The 22,777-nt window shown below is 44.2% G+C and overlaps 1 protein-coding gene across 1 annotated transcript in view; it reads left to right on the forward strand.

Moving 5' to 3' along the window:
• LMTK3 (lemur tyrosine kinase 3) overlaps positions 1 to 22,777 on the forward strand; it is a 71,248-nt gene that overhangs the window by 26,900 nt on the left and 21,571 nt on the right. The window contains exons 3-6 of the mRNA XM_066605771.1: positions 10,872 to 11,002; positions 16,898 to 17,048; positions 19,747 to 19,817; positions 21,753 to 21,871. Of these exons, the coding sequence (XP_066461868.1) occupies positions 10,872 to 11,002; positions 16,898 to 17,048; positions 19,747 to 19,817; positions 21,753 to 21,871 (472 nt within the window). The remainder of the gene's footprint in view (positions 1 to 10,871; positions 11,003 to 16,897; positions 17,049 to 19,746; positions 19,818 to 21,752; positions 21,872 to 22,777) is intronic.

Consider the following 22,777-nt stretch of genomic DNA (forward strand, 5'->3'; position numbering starts at 1 on the left):
GTAGCCCTCCACCCAGAAATGATGCCCCTCACAGGGCCCCAGTCAGTAATAATGCCCCATATATGCCCCCCACTCAGTAGTAATGCTCCATAAAGGCTCCCACTTAGTAATAATACCCCATATAGGTCCCCCTCAGTAATAATGCCTCTCACAGGCACCCACCCAGTAATTATGGCCTACATAGAATGGTACAGTTGGAAGGGACCTCCAGGATCATCGGGTCCAACCCCCTGCTCAGTGCAGGATTCATTAATCATCCCAGACAGATATTTGTCCAGCCTTTGTTTGAACACTTCCATTGAAGGAGAACTCACCACCTCCTGTGGTAACCTGTTCCACTCATTGATCCCCCTCACTGTTAGAAAGTTTTTTTTCTAATATCTAATTTCTGTCTCATCCCTATCTGTTTCATCCCATTGCTTCTAGTCTTTCCTTGTGCAGATGAGAATAGGGCTGATCCCTCTGCACTGTGACAGCCCTTAAGATAGTTGTAGACCGCTATTCAGTCTCCTCTCAGCCTTCTTTTTTGCAAGCTAAATATTCCCAGATCCTTTAACTGTTCCTAACAGAACATGATTTGCAGACCGCTCACCAGCTTGGTAACTCTTCTCTGAACTTGCTCCAGTTTGTTGATGTCTTTTTCAAAGTGGGGTGCTCAGGACTGGACACAGTATTCCAGATGAGGTCTGAGTAAGGAAGAGTAGAGGGGGATAATAACCTCACATGATCTAGACTCTATATTTCTCTTAATACATCCCAGAATTGTGTTTGCCTTTTTGGCTGCTGCATCACATTGTTGACTCATTTTCAGTCTGTGATCTTTTTCACATGTGCTGCTAGTTAGCCCAATTCCTCCCATTCTGTATGTGCTTTTTTCATTTTTCTAGCCCAGATGTAGGACTTTGCATGTAAATACCATTCTGTTAGTCGCAGCCCACTGTTCAAGCTTTTCTAGATCTTTTTGAATCCTCTGTTTCTCTTCCCTAGTGTTAGCTATCCCTCCTAGCTTTGTGTACTCAGCAAATTTGATCAGTTTCCCATCAATTCCCTCCTCCAGATCATTTATAAAAATGTTGAACAACACTGGACCTAGGACAGAGCCTTGTCGTACCCCACTTGATACATTTTTCCACTTGGATGTAGAAGAATCCCCTAAATCCCCTGTGGAAGAAGTCTGCTCTTAAACGGAATGTATCACCTGTATTTTTTAACTAATTAAAACCATATAGTGAAAAATATTCCATAGTCCATTTTTATGACTGCAGACTTTTTATTCTATTGTCTGTACATGACTGTGGGGGCAGCCACCTTGCTTGAGCCTTTATAACCATGGATGCCGCATATTAGCTAAACATGACAGAGAGACGAGTATCAGTTCATTGTCTCATCACAGCATTACTTCGAGTTGCAAGGACAAGGCACAATGGCTGAGTAGGAAATAATCTAATTGGATTATGGTATGGCAAATGATAGATAAAGACTTTACTAAATATAGTAAATATCTACCAGTCCAAGCTTCATTCACACGAGTGCTTTTACGGGACTAGCCGTTTTGAAATGTCGGTTAAAAATTGCGCCAATGTGAAGCATTGAATTCCAATGCATTCATTCACATGGGCAATTTTCAGGCAAGTGAAAGATTATTTAGGGACACTATGCCATATAGCAGGTACAGTAATAAGGGTAAATGAGGCAGTAACAGGCACAGAAATGGTGGTATCAATAGGGGGAGACCTTTGAGTAGGTTGGTAAAAAGTATGGATGGTGCTGAAAATGTGAACAGCCAAAGATGTCTGTGTTGTAAAGTTTGTAGATACAGCAGTGGCTGGAAGAAGTTGCCATGGTAGTCTGGGCTAGATGGAAAAGAAGGAAAAATTAAATAACTCCAGTAAGAGAGGACATTTTGTGTAAGTTACTAGTAGAGATGAGCAAGCGTACTCACTAAGGCAAGCTACTCGAATGAGTAGTGCCTTATTCAAGTACCTGCCCGCTCGTTTCTAAGATTCGGCTGCCGGCGGGGGGCGCGGAGTGGCGGGGGAGAGCGGAGAGGAACGGAGGGGAGATCTCTCTGTCACTCTCTCCCCCACGCTCCTCCCTGCTCACTCCCACAACTCACCGCTCACCTGCGCCAGCAGCCAAATCTTTAGAGACGAGCGGGCAGGTACTCGAATAAGGCACTACTCGCTTGAGTAGTTTGCCTTAGCGAGTATGCTCGCTCATTTCTAGTTACTAGATATATCTGTACTGCAGTCAGTTCTGTGATCTGCAGAACACCAATGTACAACAATATCTACCATTAGATGGTCACTACACGATGGTGATATTAGTCTAGAGGTTTTGATTCAGTACTAGTATGATGGTGGCATTCAGTCTTTATGCAATGGTCACGATGGGATGGTATTATTTAGTCCCTTTATAGTGGCAGTATAGGACTTTGCATAGTGTGTTCCATTCAGTAACAGTATGGAGGTAATATTTAACCACTGTATGGTGTAATATTTGCACCTAACAATAAAAATGTTATACGATAACTATATATGTATATAAATCTTTTTTTTTTCGGGGGGTGGAGGTTTGGGCTTGTGACCTTGACCTTTAGCACCCTAGCAGCATTCCTGCTCATCGTCGCTATGTAGGACATATTCTTATATCAAGGTTAGTTTTATATTAGTTTAGGGACAACTACTTCTGATGTACCCACAATTCACTCAGGAGAGGGGATGTAATACATTGTTTTCTCTGCTAACAGCTCAGCTTGGCATCCAAGTCAGATTTAACACTGCAGCAGGCACCCTCTCAGCCCGGCTGAAAGCTCCCTTGGCTCTTGCTTCTCCGCCGTTTTATAACATCATCATTTAATCAGTGTATGAGTAATTGTCGGTTAAAATATTAACTGCAGGGCTCAAACTAAAGACGAAGCTCTTCATACCCAACATTCTACATGTAGGTTTGTCCAATCCTATAGTATTATACACAGGGGTACAGCTATAGGGGATGCAGAAATAACAGTCACAAATCTTACAGCCCCCGACTGAACAAGCAGTATAATAAAGTAATGAATATCCTTTAGTTCTCTTTAATTGATTTGACCTTTTTATAGTGGGGATTCATCTTTGGAGCCACTTTACAAATTATATAAGAGCACAAAACAACTAAAGATGCAAAAAAAACACTAGTGACACAGCATTTCACTAGGAGAATAATATATAAATGGGTCTAAAGAATCGTAAAAAAATGTTTTGCAAATTCCCAGTGCTATTTCAATATTAAAGGGGTTGTCCCGCGCCGAAACGGTTTGTTTTTTTTTTCAACCCCCCCCCCCCCGGTCGGCGCGAGACAACCCCGATGCAGGGAGGTAAAGAAAGCTTACCGGAGCGCTTACCTTAATCCCCGCGCTCCGGTGACTTCAATACTTACCGCTGAAGATGGCCGCCGGGATCCTCTGTCTCCGTGGACCGCAGCTCTTCTGTGCGGTCCATTGCCGATTCCAGCCTCCTGATTGGCTGGAATCGGCACGTGACGGGGCGGAGCTACACGGAGCCTGCATTCTGCACGAGCGGCTCCATAGAAGACTGCAGAAGACCCGGACTGCGCAAGCGCGGCTAATTTGGCCATCGGAGGGCGAAAATTAGTCGGCACCATGGAGACGAGGACGCCAGCAACGGAGCAGGTAAGTATAAAACTTTTTATAACTTCTGTATGGCTCATAATTAATGCACAATGTATATTACAAAGTGCATTATTATGGCCATACAGAAGTGTATAGACCCACTTGCTGCCGCGGGACAACCCCTTTAATGCAGATGCTAATAGTGAGCACCACAAGCAATATAATATTGAGGAAGGCAGCATCCAGACACCTAGTCTCCAATTTTTGTTGTGACAAGGCACATTTACTAAAAAGTAAATGGGCTCAAGCAATGTCTCCTCGACATGGTTCGCTGCCTAGAAGCATCATCAGAGGAATGAGACAGCATGACTGAATTCACAAGACCTGGTCACATTTTAACATTTCCCTAGATTTAGTTTATATGCCCAGCGTTGCTCGGGTATTTCTTGATGTCTTGGCTTTTTCCCTCTTTTTTTGAATTCTGGCCTCATGCTGTTCCAGAGTCTCTGCAGCCCTTGATGTCCTGGCTCTTTCCCTCTCTTTCTTGAGTCATTGATCATGTTATCCTCCTTGCTTTTGGCTGGACTTGTCCGATGGATTTCCATATTTCGGAGGAATTCCTGTCCACCACACATCTAAGTTATTCATCACACTAATTCACAAAGCATCTTATTTTACTGCAGATGATAGAATAGGCCTCATGTGACAATTGTGTTTATTGCACATAGCAAGCAATTGTTATTCCTTAACCCCTTAGTGACCAAGCCTGTTTGCACCTTAATGTCCAGGCCAGATTTTTGCAAAATCTGACATGTGTCACTTTAACAGTAAAGGTTTTGCATATCCGAGTAATTCTGACATTTTTTTCGCTGCATATTGTTCTTCATTTAGGTGGTAAAAATAGACAGATAGAATTTGTGTATATTTAATAAAAGTTGGGAAAAAAGTGTCATTTTTTTCACATTTTCAACTGCAACATGTCAAATATTTGCAATCATACTGTACAAATGTTTGATAAGATATATATTTATATCTGTTTACTTCATTCTGGGTGCACATTGGAAAAACTTCAGTTTTGTTTTTAACCATTTAGGAGACATACAAGTTTAACATTAATTAAATTTTGAGGAACATTTTGTTTTCCTACACCAAGCCAAGATTGCAAAGGCTCATAGGTATCAGAATGATAGATCCTCCCACAAATTACCACATTTTAAAAAATACACCCTTTAATGTATTCACTGAGGGGGGGTCAGGAGTATTTTGACTCAACAGTTTTTTTTCAGTAGTTAATGCAAATTAGAGGAGAAAAATAAAGTTTATTTACAAATATGTCAATTTAAAGTTTTTTTTTTTTCTATAGTGCACATGAAAATGAGGATTTGCACCCCAAAATGGATGCCCTTGTTTGTCCTGTGGTCAGAAACATACCCATTGTGGCCCTAATATTATGTCTGTATGCACAACGGGGCCCAAACTGAAAAGAGCAGCCGGGGGCTTTCAGAATAGAAATTTTGATGGAAGGTGTTTTAGCCACCATTGCCCACCTGTAGAACCCTTGAGTGGCCAAAATGGTAGTGAACCCCAACAAATGACCCCATTTTGAAAATTAGACCTCTTAACGAATTCATCTAGGGGTGTACTGCGTATTGTGACCCCACAGTTTTTAAATAAATCTAAGCAAAGCAGAAGGAAAAAATATAACGATTTTCATTTTTTCGCAAATGTGTCTTTTTAAAAACAGTTTTTTTTGTACAGCATACATATGAATGAAGACTTTCAACCTAAAATGGATACCCCAGTTTGTCCTCTGTTCAGAAACATACCCATTGTAGCTGCAATTTGCTTGCTGGACACATGGCTAGGCCTGCAATGGAGGGAACACAGTTTGACTTTCAGGACACAACAGATTGAATTCCAGGCCCCATTGCCCACTTGTGAGAATTTTGACCCCACACTTTATTGCAAAAATTATTAGAAAGCAGATGAAAAATAAATAAAATTTCAGTTTTTTCACAAATATGTCAATTTCATAACAGTTTTCTCTGTTTCGAGCAGGGAAAACGGGAGAGACACACCTCAAATTTTATAGCACTGGTTCTTCTGTGCTCATTAGTACCCCCATGGCTAGTCCTATAATGGAGGGAACATCCATTGGCTTTCTGGACACAACTGAATAGATTTCAGGCCCCACTGTACACTTGTGCAGAAAATAAATTGACTCCCTAAAAAGAATCCCCCCCACCGCTCTGTTTGGCATTCCCTAAATCTTAGATAAATGTAATAATGTAAAACTGTGTGGTATGTCTGAAAATAGGGGTAATTACAGATTTCTGGTTGGGATGGGCACATGGGGCAATAAAACTGGGTATCCCTCCTCCCATGCTTGCTGCAAACCTGACACTTTTTTGGGGTATTTCGTGACCTCAGTGACAGGGATGGGGTGTAAAAAATGTTGCTCTGTAAACCTTTGCACCTCCTCCCAAAGGCTTGCTAAGGTGCAGTGGTAGCAAATGGAAGGCGCTCAACGAGCTTCTCCTGGAACTGCAGGAAAGTGAGCATTCCCAGGGACTTTTTGTAAGTTACGTAGGCATTATCGGTAGCGATCTGAATATGGTAGATCACTACCTTTTTATACCATTGAATAACGGCAATCACATGACCAGGGACTGCTCACCGGGGCCTCCAATCACTGGTCCAGGCTCTCGACTACCTTTGGTAGCCGGGAGCAAGGAAATCATGAATTTTCCGGGCCCACCTCAGCTTCTGCACATGTGTCCTCCATTTTTCCAGTGGGTACATATGCAGAAGCCGGGCAAACGTCTGTGGAGCAACATCGCGTTGGAGCACATCGTCGGAGGCCTTAGGTTAGTAGTTTCATCTGCCCTCGTGGATTGGATCCGTTAGGGCCAATGAAACTTTAACTTTTTGACCTTTTTTATTAACTTTTACGTGATTGCCGTTATCCGTTAAATAACAGTGATCCCTTGACTGGGGAATGCACACCACACCCTCCCAGTGACAGCTCCAAGCTGTCGACTACCTCTGGTGGTCAACAGAGAATCCCACAAATGACCCCATTTTGAAAACTAGCTGTCGCACTCCCCGACCCCACAGCTTTATTTTACAGGGCCAAAATGTTTTCACAGCTTTGTAAAATAAAGCCCAGACACCCAGGTTGTGAAAACACGTATGGGTGGTCACTAAGGGGTTAAAGCAACCCTCCTGTCCTGGGTAAACAAAGATGGCTGCGTCGCTTCTAACTACCTGATGTACACTGTGTATTAGTATGCATCGGTAGCCTAAGACACTACATGCTGATCGGACGGGCCAGCACTGCTCATATGCACAGCACTGGTTAATCAAAGCAGCTTGTAGTGTCTTAGCCTAATGATGCATAGTAATGCACAGTGTGTATCAGGTAGTCAGAGAAGTGCTGCGAAAATCTTTGTTTGTCCAAAACCGGAGGGTTGCTTTAAACTGCTCCAGTAAAATGAAAGCAGTGCTGTGATTAATTGCTATGAGCATCAAACAGTTGAAACACCCAACCCCCCCTGAATATTTTAAGTTGGATCATGAAGACTATGTATTGCATGGGTTTGATTGAGATCCATCAAGGCATGTAGAAGCCAATGAAGAACAAAGAAGCAAAATACAAATTTTCACACACATATATATATATATATGATGATATAAGTAACTTGCTTGTTTTAATAGTGGAAGTGTTTTGAGCTCTATTAGAATCATTTTGTTTCGGAGGCTGTTCTTTCTCCTTCTAGTTTTTAGTTCTTTAGAATGTGTTAAAGAACAACTGCACTTTTAAGAAATTTTTGACATGTCCTGGAGTCATGTTAAAAGTTTTCATCAGTGGGGGGTCTCCCTGCTTAGACCCCCGATGATTGCTAAAATGAGGTGGCTGCAGCACTCACCTAAGCGCTGTGCCCCTTCAACTGTCTTCACTGCTTTTTTACTTCTCCAGGCAGCTGAAGATGGTCTCATAGAAGTCGAAATCTCAAAAGTTTCCCAAAAGTGCTGTTAGTCTTTAAGTACCCGCCGAACTTGCAATTCTCTAATACAGAATTACTTGAAATAATATACAGGCCTGCAAATCAGTACTGTGTTGCTTATTCTCTCAACTAATACTTGCCATGGGGACTCATGAGAAGACTGCAGGTTGCCATTTTACTGGATTCTATTACTGGTGTACAGGCTACTGACATATAATTCTATCAGGTAAACCCTTTCAAATAGCATTGTGTCTTGGATCTGCCATTTAATAGCTTTTCAATATATTATTAGAACTGGTCCCAAAAGTGGACTTGCACATCTAATGTCAGTATTGCCTTTTACACTTTTAAATCACTTAAAGCAGATGTCCCATGTCAACTAGTCACATAAAGTGGTTCTAGTTTGTTCTGAAGAGGGATTTGTTGCCAGTGATTTGGGATTCAAATGCAACTATGTACATCTTGATTTTTAACTGGATTCAAGATGTCTAAAGGCACCACATTGGGTGATAACACTATATATCCATCAGTATCTTTTTTTCCTTTCTCTATAGATGATCTACTGTATCTCCCTGATCTATCTCCCTTACTAATGAACTGGGAACCCTGGCTTGTCAAATAAGTCCTCACTGCGGGTGTCGGGGCAGGGGGAGACATTACATAACTCCGCATGGAGGAGTCAGTCTATTGGCAGACAGTAACAGGCCGATACTGTAGGCAGCCTGGGATGTGATGCAGCCGCACATTTCTCAGGTCACAAGATACACCACTCGACCACTTGCAAATATTCCGGATATAATATAACCAGCACTTAATTGGTCGCGCCTTTCACTTCTGAAAAGTGTCTAGAATCGCACATTCTGTCTCACTGGAGATCCCATTAGCAGGACTCCTCCTTGGGGGTAATATAGCTGGTCTTCCAGCACTCCTATGGAAGCTGCGTCTGTAGGGTTTGCGTCGCACACACGCTCCTAGCGTTCCATTGTAACCCAACATAGGAAGTCCTGACATAAATTAACATCTTCACTACTTCGGTCAGACACTACAAAGAGCTAGGCCCAATTTTGGCCTCTAAAAATACCTGTGGCATGAATTAATCACACCCTCGTAACTTGGCTCTTTTTGGTGGATGACGTAGTGCAACCAGAATTTTAAAGAAACAGCATACATCTTGGCAAGTGGCAAACAATAAAACTTTTTCAGAATAACCAGATTCAGAACAACAGCTCCAAGACCCCTTTTACATCTCCCCACCGCTTTCTCTATTGACGTAATGGCAATCGCATAAACTAAAACAGCTCTGTTTTTTTTCAGAACCATAATTAGTAGGAAAATTTCTAACATAGTCTAGAGATTATATCTGTTGGAATGTCTCTGGACACTACACAGTCCAGGAAGCACTTTTTACAGTTTGGGAATACCACGTTCCCCGTGCTCCATGACAACTGGGAAAAACTAGACATTCACAGGCTGTATTTCTTGATGTTGGACCCCAGTTAAACTGTGCAGACAGGAAATTCTTCCCCAGGAACAGAAGTGGGCCTTGCAGCACCACTCTTGGAATCATACGCCCAATCCTATGTGAAAGGCTTTTGATCCCCAGCTTCTTCGAGTCTCAGAATGGCTACTGTCCAAGTCTCTTTGGGCCCCACCACCTTTGTATAATGCACTCACCTGGTTTCAGGTTGTGCCTGTCTATTGACAGATCCAGATGGGCCACTGACATCCAATGTATGAAGATGTGATCATACTTGAGGTTATCTCTACTGTTACGTGTTGTGTCTTGGCCTCTTTAATTAGTTGTTGCTCATTATAAATGATCAGTTCTTGCAATGGGGGATGTATGCAATACCAAGGCATGTCAGATGACCATCTGCTCATTGGCTCTTCTGCTTTGGTCTTGACCTCCGGTTTCTCGTGAACAGTCACTGTGACAGTCTAAACCCTGTCTTTGGCTCCTCTTGGATCTTAGGGGTTTTTTTTGTCATCATTCTCAAAGACCCAGTATTCTCAGAGTTGCCCCACCAGTACTAATATAGAAGGCACCTCTTCTTCCTCGGTCCCAGCAGGGGAACCACTCCTGCCAACTACGCTACTATGAACAAGGGTACCTGGCTTATTGTAGCAGGCCCCACTATGGATGTAGAAGCAGGAGGAAAAATGACATATCTCCGCACGGAGGTTGTTAGTCAAGTAGATGGTCACAGGACGATACTGGAGATGGCTTGGGGGAGTGCTGCAGCCGTATATTTCTCAGGTTGCAAGATACACCATAATGTGCATTAATGAAACTTTGCTTGGCAAATGTTCCAGATACAATACAACCAACACTTTAATGGTCAGAACCTTTCGTCTCTGAGAAGTGCTAATAATCACCCAGTCTGTTTCACCGGATGATCCCTTTTGCAGGACTCGTTATCTTCTGGTGTAGCATAGTCAGTTTTCCAGCACTCCTGTAGAGCTGCGTCAGCAGGGTTCCAGCCACACACACACTCGTAGCGTAGGGATGTCTGATGCACATTAACATATTCACTACTACGATCTGACACTACAGAGAGCTAAGCCCAATTTTAGCCTTTATAAATACCCTTGGCACAAATTAATCCTTCCCCCGCCCCATCTTATAGAAAAATTGTCATTTTGGACAAGATATTTCTCAGCTGGTTATCTCTATAGTCAGGACCTAAACTGGCATATTAATGGGGTCTGGAGAGGGAGGATTTCCTCTGCTGGAAGCTCCTTGTGATTAGTTCAGAAATAGTCTGCTTTTATAGAGTGGCAACACTGAAAATATATGAATGCCGGGTAATGCAATGTCAAATGCTACAAACAATTCATCCAAAACTTCTCAGAAGGCCCGTACACATTGCATGTTGTTCGACCTAAGAATCTATCAGTTACTAGTCACAATGATACTCATTAAAGCGGCTGTCCCATTAGAATAAACTTCCATTGTAAGCTGTGTTTTTTTTTACACATCCTTATCTATCTCTTTGGTGTTATATTCTATATGCTGTTTCCCCTCAATAGGGAAGAGTGTGACTATGAATTAAGAATCTCCTTCACATGAGCGCTCTAGTCTAGAATGGCTTTTGCTGCATTGTATTGCAGACAATACATTCCTTCTCTCCGTAGCTGAACAATATCAATGTACAGTATTGGTATTGATGTTTCTTGGATGCTTTGCAAATATATTTTATATGCTTTATTATTACCGTACCATTTAAACCAACTACTTCTTAATCTTCTTTTAGATGGCTCATCTCAGAGGGCCCCTCTTGCACCACCATATGCTGTGGTACTTATCTCTTGCTCTGGTCTACTAGCCTTCATCTTCCTGCTCCTTACCTGCCTCTGCTGCAAGAGAGGTGATGTTGGATTCAAGGTGAGACTGGTTGCACAAAATTTTTCCTTCTATATAATTTCCTCTTTATGCAGACTTTATTTGGGTTGAAAGTCATTATCACTGGGATATGCCATTTCTTTATGATTGGGGGAGCCTCAATTTCTGTGACCTCCACATTAATGAAAAAAGGGGTGCTGTGCTGGTTTATTAGTGCTGCGGCTCCATCACTGTTTTCTCCTGCGCAGTGGTGCTCCCGATATCTGTATCCCCAGATAAAAAATGCTCTCCCTTTCTAACATTTCTTTGTACTACCAATTACATGCTGTTTGTGAGCTGCTGATTCTGTTATTGGTGCTAGGCTGCCTGCACACAGGCGGATTTTTGCTGCGGAATCCGGAGCAGGTGTTCGCCTCCATGTTCCGCAACAAATACCCTCCATAGCATGCTATGGAAAAGTGATTTTTCTTCCTGCACACGAGTGGAAACCAATTGCGGTTTCAGCTCGTGGATGAAAAATCTCAGCATGCTCATTTTCCTGCGGGATTTGCACAGACGGCTTCCATTTAAGTCAATGGAAGCCTTCCGACCCGCAGACCATCCTCAATTGACATTGTGGACGGGCCGTGGATTCCACGGGAAAAGCAGGAGTTTTAAAAAAACAAAACTGTACTGCGCATGTCCAACGGCGAGCCGTGCAGACCATTCGCAGTACAGATGAAGTGAAGCGAAAACAGGTACACATGGAGGCCGCTGCTGCCAGGTCCAGATTCCACTGCGGGATTCCGCATGCGGAATCTGACCTGCCAGTGTGCATGCGGGATTCCACATGCGGAATCTGGCGCGCCAGTGTGCTTGCGGGAATCCGCATGCGGAATCTGACCCGCCCGTGTGCCCGTGTGAGTGCTTGTGATGTCAATGTCAGAGTGCAGCAAGATACCAGTCCTTTCTAAAAGGGATTCTGTTAACAATTTCATGAAGTTTGACACAGACCTGAGCTCCGAGTCACGAAGGCGGGCCTCACCAGCCTTCCCCTGTCTGCAGCATGCAGAGTAACAGCTCTTTGCCTGTACACAAAAGGGGAAAGAGCTGCCATTGTGTATGATGCAGGCGGGGAAAAGCTGGCATGGTCCGCTTACATGACTTCATAAACCTGAGGACAGAATCCCTTTAACTATGAATAAAGGAGAAGGATTGTTAAAAGCAGTATGAGATTCTGATAAACTTTCTCTGAGCAACGGCAAGCATTTTGGATCATCGTAAACCCAATCTACCACCCAGTTATTTAACTTCTTGTTGGATCTGATAGACATATTGGGCAACGTGTTGTCAGCTTGAGAATTTGGAATCAAAATGTATAGTCATGGATATTTACCTTTTGAGGATATTAAAAAATATGAGCATTCTTCTCATTCAAAAATATCCATGACTGTTTAGACTCCAGGTTCTCAACCTTTCAGTACCAATCCCCTAGGATCTAGGAATTCTGCCTGTTGTACTTTTACTCTGGGGGGTACATGCTGTATGTTTAGGGCTATGCTGCAGTACAATGTGCTCTTGCTGTGCTTTCCATAGAAAGCACAGTGTATGATAATAGCCTTGCAGGTACTTTAATATAGTTTCTTTGAGTATTTGGATTAGAAATACTGACAAACACTAATGTAAACTGAATGCAATTATAAACAATTGTATGTTAATCAAAATGACTATTATGTTAAGATCCCCCACATGGTCACCACTGGCTGTAATCCTGAATAAATGTATTTCCAGTGATCTCAATTCTGAGTATTTCTCCATAGTATTAGCATTAATGATGAGCGAGCACCAAAATGCTCGGGTGCTCGTTGCTCGAGTCAAACTTTTCGTAATGCTCAATAGCCAGTTTCGAGTAACAAACCCCATTTATGTCAATGGGGGACTCGAGCATTTTGGTATGGGACTGATGCTCCGCATAGGGGATGACTTGTGAAACACCAGAAAACATGAGAAAGCCATGGAAACACCACAGAAATTGATAGGGAACACAGTCTTGCTGGGGAGCCATAAAGCTGGCAAAGGCCTTGGAGAGTGTTCCCCTGCCTGCGCTGGACATGCTGCCTGATCCCCACTCCTTCCCTGCTACTTGGCCCTCTAAACTGCATCTTCTGCCACTAGCGCTGTCAGATGGGAACTTTAGCATCACTTTTTCCACCAGGGCCCTGTGGTATTGCATCACTTTCGTACCTCTTTCCTCTTCGGGAATGAGAGTGGAAAGGTTCTCCTTATACCGCGGGTCGAGAAGGGTGTACACCCAGTAATCCATGTTGGCCAGAATGCGTCTAACGCGAGGGTCACGGGAAAGTCAGCCATGTGTGCCAGGGTCCCAGTACGCAACACATCGCTGTCCTCACTAGGAAGATGACATTCAGGATCCTCCTCCTCCTCTTCAGCCCATACATGCTGAACAGATGAGAGGCAAGCAGCATGGGTACCCTCTGCAGTGTGGCCAGCTGTCTCTTCCCCCTCCTCCTCCTCCCCCGCCTCCTCCTCCTCCAAAACACGCTGAGATATAGACATGAGGGTGGTCTGGCTATCAAGCAACATACTGTCATCCCCCGCCTCCTGTTCCAACCGCAAAGCGTCGGCCTTTATGCTTAGCAGCGAACTTCTCAGCAGGCAAAGCAGCGGGATGGTAACGTTAATGATTGCCGCATCGCCGCTCACCATCTGGGTAGACTTCTCAAAGTTTCCGAGGACCTGACAGATATCTGCCATCCATGCCCACTTCTCAGTAAAGAATTGCGGAGGCTGACTACCACTCCGCCGCCCATGTTGTAGCTGGTATTCCACTATTGCTCTACGCTGCTCGTACAGCCTGGCCAACAAGTGCAGCGTAGAATTCCAGCATGTGGGCACGTCGCACAGCAGTCGGTGCTCTGGCAGCTGAAACCGGCGTTGCAGGGTCCTCAGGGTCGCAGCGTGTCCGTGGTTAAGTGGACCTTCCAAGTAACCGCGTTGGTGAGGGCACAAATTATGTTGCGGGAGACGTGCTGGTGTAGGGCGGGGACGGCACACCGGGAAAAATAGTGACGACTGGGGACCAAGTAGTGTGGGACCGCCGCCGCCATCATGTTTTTGAAAGCCTCTGCTTCCATAAGCCTGTATGGCAGAATCTCCAGGCTGATCAATTTTGCAATGTGCACGTTTAAAGCTTGTGCATGCGGGTGGGTGGCGGCATATTTGCGCTTTCGCTCCAATGCTTGTGTTAGCGACAGCTGAACGCTGCACTGAGAGGCATTGCTGGATGGAGTGGAGGACGGTGGAGCTGAGGGTGAGGGTGCAGGCCAGGAGGCGCCCCTGCCTGTGTCTTGGGAGGGGGATTGGATCTGTGTGGCAGGTTGGGGAACAGGGGAAGAGGCAGTGGTGTGACCTGGAGGCGGTGAATGGCCTTCGTCCCACCTTGTGGGTTGCTTGGCCATCATATGCCTATGCATGCTGGTGGTGGTAAGGCAGGTAGTGGTGGCTCCCTAGCTGATCTTGGTGCGACACAGGTTGCACACCACTGTTCGTTGGTCGTCCCCGCTCTCACTAAAAAACATCCACACCTTTGAACACCTAGCCCTCTGCACGGAGGCAAACAGTTGGGGGATTCTTCGCTCTGCCCTGCCTCTACCCCAGGCCACTCTACTGCCTCTTCCAACCTGTCCTGTTGCTGCACTTGCCTCCCCCTCTGAAGCCCTGTCCTCAGTAGGCTTAGCAAACCAGGTGGGATCAGTCACCTCATCGTCCAGCTGCTCTTCCTCCGAATCCTCTGTGCGCTCCTCCCTCGGACTTACTGCCTTTACTACTACCTCACTGACAGACAACTGTGTCTCATCATCCTCATCCACAAAAAGCTCTTGAGACAGTTGCCGGAAGTCCCCAGCTCATCACCCGGACCCCGGAAACTTTCCAAAGGTTGGGCATTGGTCACGACAAACTCCTCAGGTGAGAGAGGAACCGTTTTTTCCCACTCATGGCAGGGACCCGAGAACAGTTCCTAGGAGTCTGCCTGCTCAGAATATGTCATTTTCATGGAGTGAGGAGGCTGGGAGGAAGGAGGAGCAGCCAGAGGATTTAGAGTTGCAGTCCCTAGGCCGGGAGTAGTGGACTGCGTAGAAGACTGCGTGGCAGGTCGATACATTGCTGGACGCGTTTTCTGCCATCCACGACAGGACCTGCTCGCACTGCTCTGTTTGTAATAAAGGTCTACCACGCGGGCCCATAAATTGTGATATGAAGCTGGGGAGCCCAGAAACTTGCTTCTCACCTAATCCCGCAGCAGCCGGCTGTGATTCACCATGCCCAGGAACTCGGCCTGTGCCCACACCCTCAATTGGACGCCAGCGTCCACGTCCTCGACCCTTACCCCTACTCCTCATCATGGCAGATTAAGAATAGAGCAGGGCCCAAATAAATTACTCCACTGTACAGCACTGACAACTGTGGCTTAATTTACTGCTCACAGAGACTTGTAGATAAGACAGGCTGTATGGAGTGGGAGAAGACTCTAAAGCCAGTGGATAGTGCTGGTAACTGCGGCTATCTCAACCCCACCAAGGAAAGGGTATTGTGAGACGCTCTGCACAGTGGCAGAGCTGAAATACTTTTTCAGTGGCCCAGGAAATATTACAGTACTGTTTAGCGGTGAGACCTCTGTCTAATGCACTGCAGACACAGAACGGTATAACTGAAGTAGTTTGCAGTAGGCTAGGAAATGTTAGAGTGAAGTTTCACGGTGAGAGCTGGTTGTACGGCACTGCAGCCTGAGAACGCTATTACTGAAAGGCTGGGAACTGGCCTAGATGCGTAATACAAAAATTGATGCACTACTGCTCCCAGCCAGCCACAACTGTAAAGCACATGGTCAGATGTAGCCCTAAGAAGGACCGTTGGGGTTCTTGCACGGAGGATCAGGACTGTATACCTTTCTCTATAGAAGCAGCTGTGTCCCTAAACTCTGCATTATGCACTGCACACAGAACGGTATAACTGAAGTAGTTTGCAGTAGGCTAGGAGATGTTAGAGTGCAGTTTCACGGTGAGAGCTGGTTGTAAGACACTGCAGGCTGAGAACGCTATTACTGTAAGGCTGGGAACAGGCCTAGATGCGTAATACAAAAATTGATGCACTACTGCTCCCAGCCAGCCACAACTGTAAAGCACACGGTGAGATGTAGCCCTAAGAAGGACCGTTGGGGTTCTTGTACAAAGGATCAGGACTGTAAAACTTTCCCTATATAGGTAGCTGTGTCCCTACACTCTGCCTTATGCACTGCACACACAGAACAGTATAGCTGAAATGGCCTGCACAGCCCTAGATGCTTGAAAAAAAGTTGGTGCACTACTGCTCCCAGCTAACCACAACAGTAATGCACACTATGAGGAGTAGCCCTAAGAAGGACTATTGGGGTTCTTGACGACAGGATCCTACTCTAACACTATCCTTATATCAGCAGCAACACTATCCATAACCTCTGCCAGCATGCGTCTGATGCGAGCCGCGGGCGGGACCAGTTTAAGTACTCGGCGGTCACCTGATCAGCCCAGACACTCACTACTGGGGGGGGGGGGGAGAGGTCTGGCACATCACAGCAGAAAGTGGTAATGCCTTCCCCGCATGTCTATTGGCTAGAAAATGGTGCTAAACATGCGAGAAAGGAAATGGAATTGACTCGAGTGCTGCGTGGTACTCGTCTCGAGTAAGGAGCATCTCGAGTACCCCAATACTCGAACGAGCATCAAGCTCGTACAAGTGTGCTCACTGATCTCTAATTACCATCTAATATACAGTTTTTACATAGACACTACATATAGTACAAAGATATCAGTAGACTTTTCACTTAGAGTATTTTAGATATACATGTTTTTTAAGTCTTTTGTACGTCTTCTCTCTTACATCACTTACTATGTTTTTCAGGAGTTTGAAAATCCAGATGGAGAAGAGTTTTCCGGGGAGTACACTCCACCTGCTGAGGAGACCTCCTCTTCTCAGTCCATTCCTGATGTCTACATTCTTCCACTCTCAGAGGTGTCTTTACCTGTCCCCAACACACAGGCTCCTAAAACAGGTATGCATCGCCAATGAAAGGCAATGAAGGACTGTAGCCCTTTTCAAACAAGAGAATCTTTTTTGTTTTTTTAAAGAGGTTGCCCGAGGGCCTTTTATAGACATAAAGTGTGACTTCAACAATTTTCCTATTGGTGAATATGTTTACTGCATTTACATTGATTAGAATATATTGTGGGTTGTCTAAAGGCCCATTTAGACACACCGATTATCACTCAAAAGACATCTTTTAAGTGACTTTAGAGCGATAATCGTTGTGTCATTTACAGCGCAAGATGATCGCTCAAACATTGAGCGATCACCTTGCTCTGCGAGCGGAGGATGCAGAAGACAAGCAGGGTGTCCCCGCTTGTCTTCTGCATCCAGCTGTTTTCTGCACGGAGCACCCGGCTGTTATACAGCCGAGCACTCCATGTCGGGTATGGAGAACACAGCTGGACCGCTCTGTTCTTCATACTCAGCCTGTCATCAGGGAGCGGGATACAGCTAAAACAATAGTATCAGCTGTATCCCGCTGTGAATCCCTGATAAGGCTCATCATTGTCTTTCAGCATGCTGAAAGATCAGCGATCAGCGACGGCTTAACGAAAACTGCACAATGTAAGTGCAGTTAGACACAATGATTATTGCTCAAAAGACGGCTTTTGAGCAAATTTTGAGCGATAATTGTTGTGTCTAAATGGACCTTAACAATATACAAGTTTAAAATCACTCTCAGGAAAGTTAATAGTTAAATATATATTGATTGTGTGGATTTACTAAATGATATCTCAGAGTGTAACTATAGTAGGTAGATTAGAATTTACTGATGCGGTATGGGCTTGTGTGACTCTGGAGGTCTTTTGTTGCCTTTGACATTGTATTCAATAACGGGAGTCTGCCAGCTCGAGCATGCTGTGCAAACTGCAGGCATCATGTTATAGAGCAGGAGGACCTGAGCAGACATGTGTAGTTTTATGGGGAAAGATTCAGTATAGCTTGTATGTATAACTTGTATTTTATTCACTTAACCTTTTCTACTCCAATGCCTGACCTGTTCTAACATCTAAGCTTCCTCTAAAGCTCATCAGACACATCGGATGCAGATGCACTCCTGCAGTTGTCCTCATCGAGGACCCCTAAGGAGAAGGCAGAAAGGATTTTTAACCCTTTCTGCCTTCTCCTTCACACATTACATAGTGCTCAATTAGCGCTATGTAATGAGGAGACAATGCGGAAGTAACACTTTCGCATTCCATCTGGAGATCATGTGACCGCTCGGAGTCACGTGACCTCAGCTGTCACTTACAGCCTAGTTCGGGAAGATAAAAAGAGAATGTGTAAGTGTTACATCTGCATTCCGCCCAGTGATCATGTGACAGCCGACACCCCCTGATCTCGGTGATCAGTCACAGCTGAAATCAGGAGGGTGAAGAGAGAATGCGGAAGTATTACTTCCGCATTCCCCAGCGATCAGGTACCCACCGGCACCCTCCTGATCTCGGCTGTCAGAGATCAGGAGAGTGAAGGGAGAATGCCAAATGGGCATTCAAATAAATTAGAGCTGGGGGCAATGGACGGAGATGGGGGTTGTGAGGGGATGGATTGGAAAGGGTTAAACCTCTACTAATTCTGAGGTGAACAGTCCAATGGGCAGTTCTCTAAGGGATTGACAGCTATCTATGAATAGCTGTAGATAAAGGGGAAGCTTTCAGTCATCGATAGGACCACCCATTGGACTGTTCATAGAATCATAGAGTTGGAAGGGAACTCCAGGATCATCAGGTCCATCTACTTTTCCTTGAGAGGATATTTAATAGCTGTCTACAAATATCTGAAGGGCTGTCATGGTGCAGAGGGATCAGCCCTATTCTCATCTGCACAAGTAAAGACTAGAAGCAATGGGATGAAACTGAAAGGATGGAGATGCAGATTAGATATTAGACAGGTGGTGAGTTCTCCTTCAATGGAAGTCTTCAAACAGAGGTTGGGCAGACATCTGTCTGAAATGATTTAGTGAATCCTGAATTAAGCAGGAGGTTGAAGCTGATGATTCTGGAGGTCCCTTCCAACTCTATGATTCTATAAACAATCCAATGGGTGGTTTTATCAGTGACTGACAGCTTCCCCTGCCCATTGGACTATTTACCTCGGAATGAGCAAAGGTTGAATAAAATACAAGTTAGGCCGCCTGTCCACGGCCGCAATGGAATATTGCTAGCGATATTCCGGCACAGGAACGAGGGGGAACACTAAAAGGTCTCCGTGATGAGCCTATGTTAATTATAGGCTCACCCTGGAGAATCGCGGCAAATTGCAACATGCTGCGATTTTAATCACGCAAGTTGAAAATCGCTATGATTTTCCGCTCGTGAGCAGTAGGCTACGCTTTCCATAGTTATCATATGGAAATCATGTCATGCGAGCTCTGCATGCGATTTATTGCCGCAGATCTCGCAATGACACCTTACCCGTAGACAGACAGCCTCATACTGAATCTTTCCCTATAAGACTATATATACTGTAAATCTGCTCAGCTCCTCCTGCTCTATAACATGATGCTTCCAGTTTGGACAGCATGCTCAAACTGACAGATTCCCTTTAATGTTATAGAGTCAAGCATTTGACAAAGTGTAAGAGACTAGTGATTATACAATGTATAGTAGACATATACGTCAACAGAAAACCTGGTACTAACTATATTTTTTATTCATGCACAGTAAAACAGACAGGATTTAGTCGGCAGGACCTCAGCTATCTTCAGGAGATTGGAAATGGCTGGTTTGGAAAGGTCAGTATTTATAGTCATTGTATACTCTGAATTTGTTCTTCAGTCTGTATTCTAAATTCTGACAAAGGCAAGAAGTAAAAATTGTGGGCATGAGAGAAAGGGGACAAGTTGAGGGCATACATTTTCTACTGTAAATCTACAGATACTAGGGCCCAATGATGGTCTTCATGAAAACGTTAAAAGGTTAAAGGGCAGCATAAATGTCTGTAAAGCAACCAAAAACTACAAAATTAAACAAAAAAACCAAAACATTGGCATATACTTCCCTTTCAATGGATGCTCTATTCCCACACCCTCCTGATTATATTGGCAAGTTGTCCCTGGGAATGGTACATAACAGTGGGGTGGCCAATCATAGACCTCTGCAATGATGTCACCATGAACAGCCCTTGATTGGTCAGGCTTGTAATTCTTATTTTACCTTTTTATGATCATACATACCTTATTAAAGACTTGATTAGCATCTTAGTAGGGTATGAATGATGTCTTGCATTTTCAGTGCAAGGAAGATGGACCTAAGAATCAGAATGTCCATTTAACAGAAGCATGAATATCTAATGGCACTAATGGGCATACAATTACAATTTGGTGTTCCTTGGTAATCTTTTTAGTTGCCAATAACAGTTAAAATAGAACAGATAGTGTGGAATCACACTGAGGGCTTATTCAGACAACGGTATATCGGCCGGGTATTCACACTCGGCCGATATACGGCGTCCCTCTCTGCAGGGGGAGGAGGCAGGAAGAGCCGGGAGCAGTGCACTGAGCTCCCGCCCCCTCTCCGCCCCTTGGCACTATTTGCAATGGGAGAGATTGGGATGGGGGGCAGCTAAGTCTTGGAACTTAGCTCCGCCCTGCCCCACCGCCTCTCATTGCAAATAGTGCCGAGGGGCGGAGAGGGGGTGGAGAGGAGGCAGAGAGGGGGCGGGAGCTCAGTGCACTGCTCCCGACTCTTCCAGCCTCCTCCCCCTGCAGAGAGGGACACTGTATATTGGCCAGGCGTGAATACCCGGCCGATATATGGTCGTCTGAATAAGCCCTTAATGTGAAAGAGGAAAAAGCCAATTAACACTTTAATATTGAGAGTCTTTTGGTCTTAAATGACCAGATACTTTCTATTGATTTCTCTACACATGATAATGAAATGGTCCTGATTTTTTTCAATGTCTTGGGTTATCAAAATAGTTTTTGCAGTGTATTTCTGACACAAGGGGCTATTTTGTGATTATGGTAGTGCTAAATGTGTTGGTGTAGGCAGTGTTTTTTCTCTTCTTGAATTGTATTTTGTTTTATACCGTAACTTTTTAATGCCTATTTTTGTTAATGTTTGTACTATAATATTCCTCCCAGTGGGTCAGGAAAGACCTCAGAGGGACATTTAGTCTTTCTAATTGTTTTTTATTCTTTATCGTAACTGGTGCATCCATAGATGCCTAAATGTTAGTAATGATATATCCTCCCTGGTAGTATTAGTACAGTATGGTACCTTGTGCACTAATGGCACTAGAAATGTATCTGGAGCCACTGGTTAGAGAATACTACCGTTAAGCATATCAGTTTAACAATGTACTTAAGTAATTATGCACTAACTATGTACATACAGTACATGTGCATAGTTACCTACTTAGGAGTTAAATGAAGAACTTATTGTGTAAATTACTTTACATACCATACAACAAATACTTTACATGGGTTGTCCCACTTCTAGCTGCTTTGCTGCAGGAAGCAGAGAGCTCCGTACTTTGGGTTGGTAATGCAGGCTGACTCCCATTCACTTCAGTAGGACTCAGCTTGCAATACCAGCCTAGGCCACTGCACAATGTACAGAGCTGTCTGCTTCCTGCAGCAAAGCAGCTAGAAGTGGGACAACTACTTTAACTAACAATTTCACCTATCACGTCTGATCTGTTTTCTTTTCCTTTAATGCCTGCGAAGGTTATCTTGGGGGAAATATTCTCAGACTACACTCCTGCACAGGTAGTGGTTAAGGAGCTACGGGTCAATGCTAGCCCTTTAGAACAACGCAAGTTTTTGTCTGAAGCACAGCCTTACAGGTACCTATTTGTGGCAATACATTTTTCCAAGTATGACAACACTCTGTTATGCTGTAATCTTGCTTATATGTCAAATACAAAAGGGACACTGAAGTTATTTAAGTATATTCCACAAACCATAGTTTTAGCGGCTCTTAAGATAAGAGATGGTGAACTTTGGTGTGGATGGAGTTATGTAAAGAAAACCTTACCGCAATCAGCTAGTCAGTCTTAAAGGGGTCTTCCCACTAATGATATTTATCTTCTATCCACAGATATTTATATGTGTGATTGCTGGGGCCACCACTGGAACCTCCAGCAATCCTGACATCTACCCACTCTGAGCCCATGCAAATAGAGTAGTGGTGCCCATGTATGACCACACTCCATTCACTTCTATGAGATGAAGGGTGATCAATGCGCTTAGCAATCTGCTTCATCCCATAAAAGTAAATGGAGCAGTAGTCACACATTCATTTCACCATTCCATTTAGAGTGTGCAGATATCAGGATCTCTTGGAGTCCCAGCAATCACACATTTATCTCCTATGCTGTGGGGAGGAATTAAATACCATTAACGCGAAAACCCCCTTTAAGATACTGTACAATTTCTACACAAAATTACAGCATGTAGCATTGTATGTGCAAGTAAATTAAATCTTTCTCTGTTGTCATCTAAAGGAAACTCAGAAAAATGGTTAATGGGAGAGCATTGTGGGCATGCTCTGTGACATGTGCAAACATACCTTCATACATTACGTGATCCAGAATGTGATTGTTCTCAGTAAGAGAAACCAAGTAATCTTGTAGATATGATACCTTTTAATGGCCAACAAAAATACATGATGTTACAGCAAGCTTTCGAACCAACGCAGGGTTCTTCCTCAGGAAAAATGGAACAAATCTAAAGATGTATTTATACAAATA

The sequence above is a fragment of the Eleutherodactylus coqui genome, chromosome 6, assembly GCF_035609145.1.
Source record: "Eleutherodactylus coqui strain aEleCoq1 chromosome 6, aEleCoq1.hap1, whole genome shotgun sequence".
Lineage (NCBI taxonomy): Eukaryota > Metazoa > Chordata > Amphibia > Anura > Eleutherodactylidae > Eleutherodactylus > Eleutherodactylus coqui.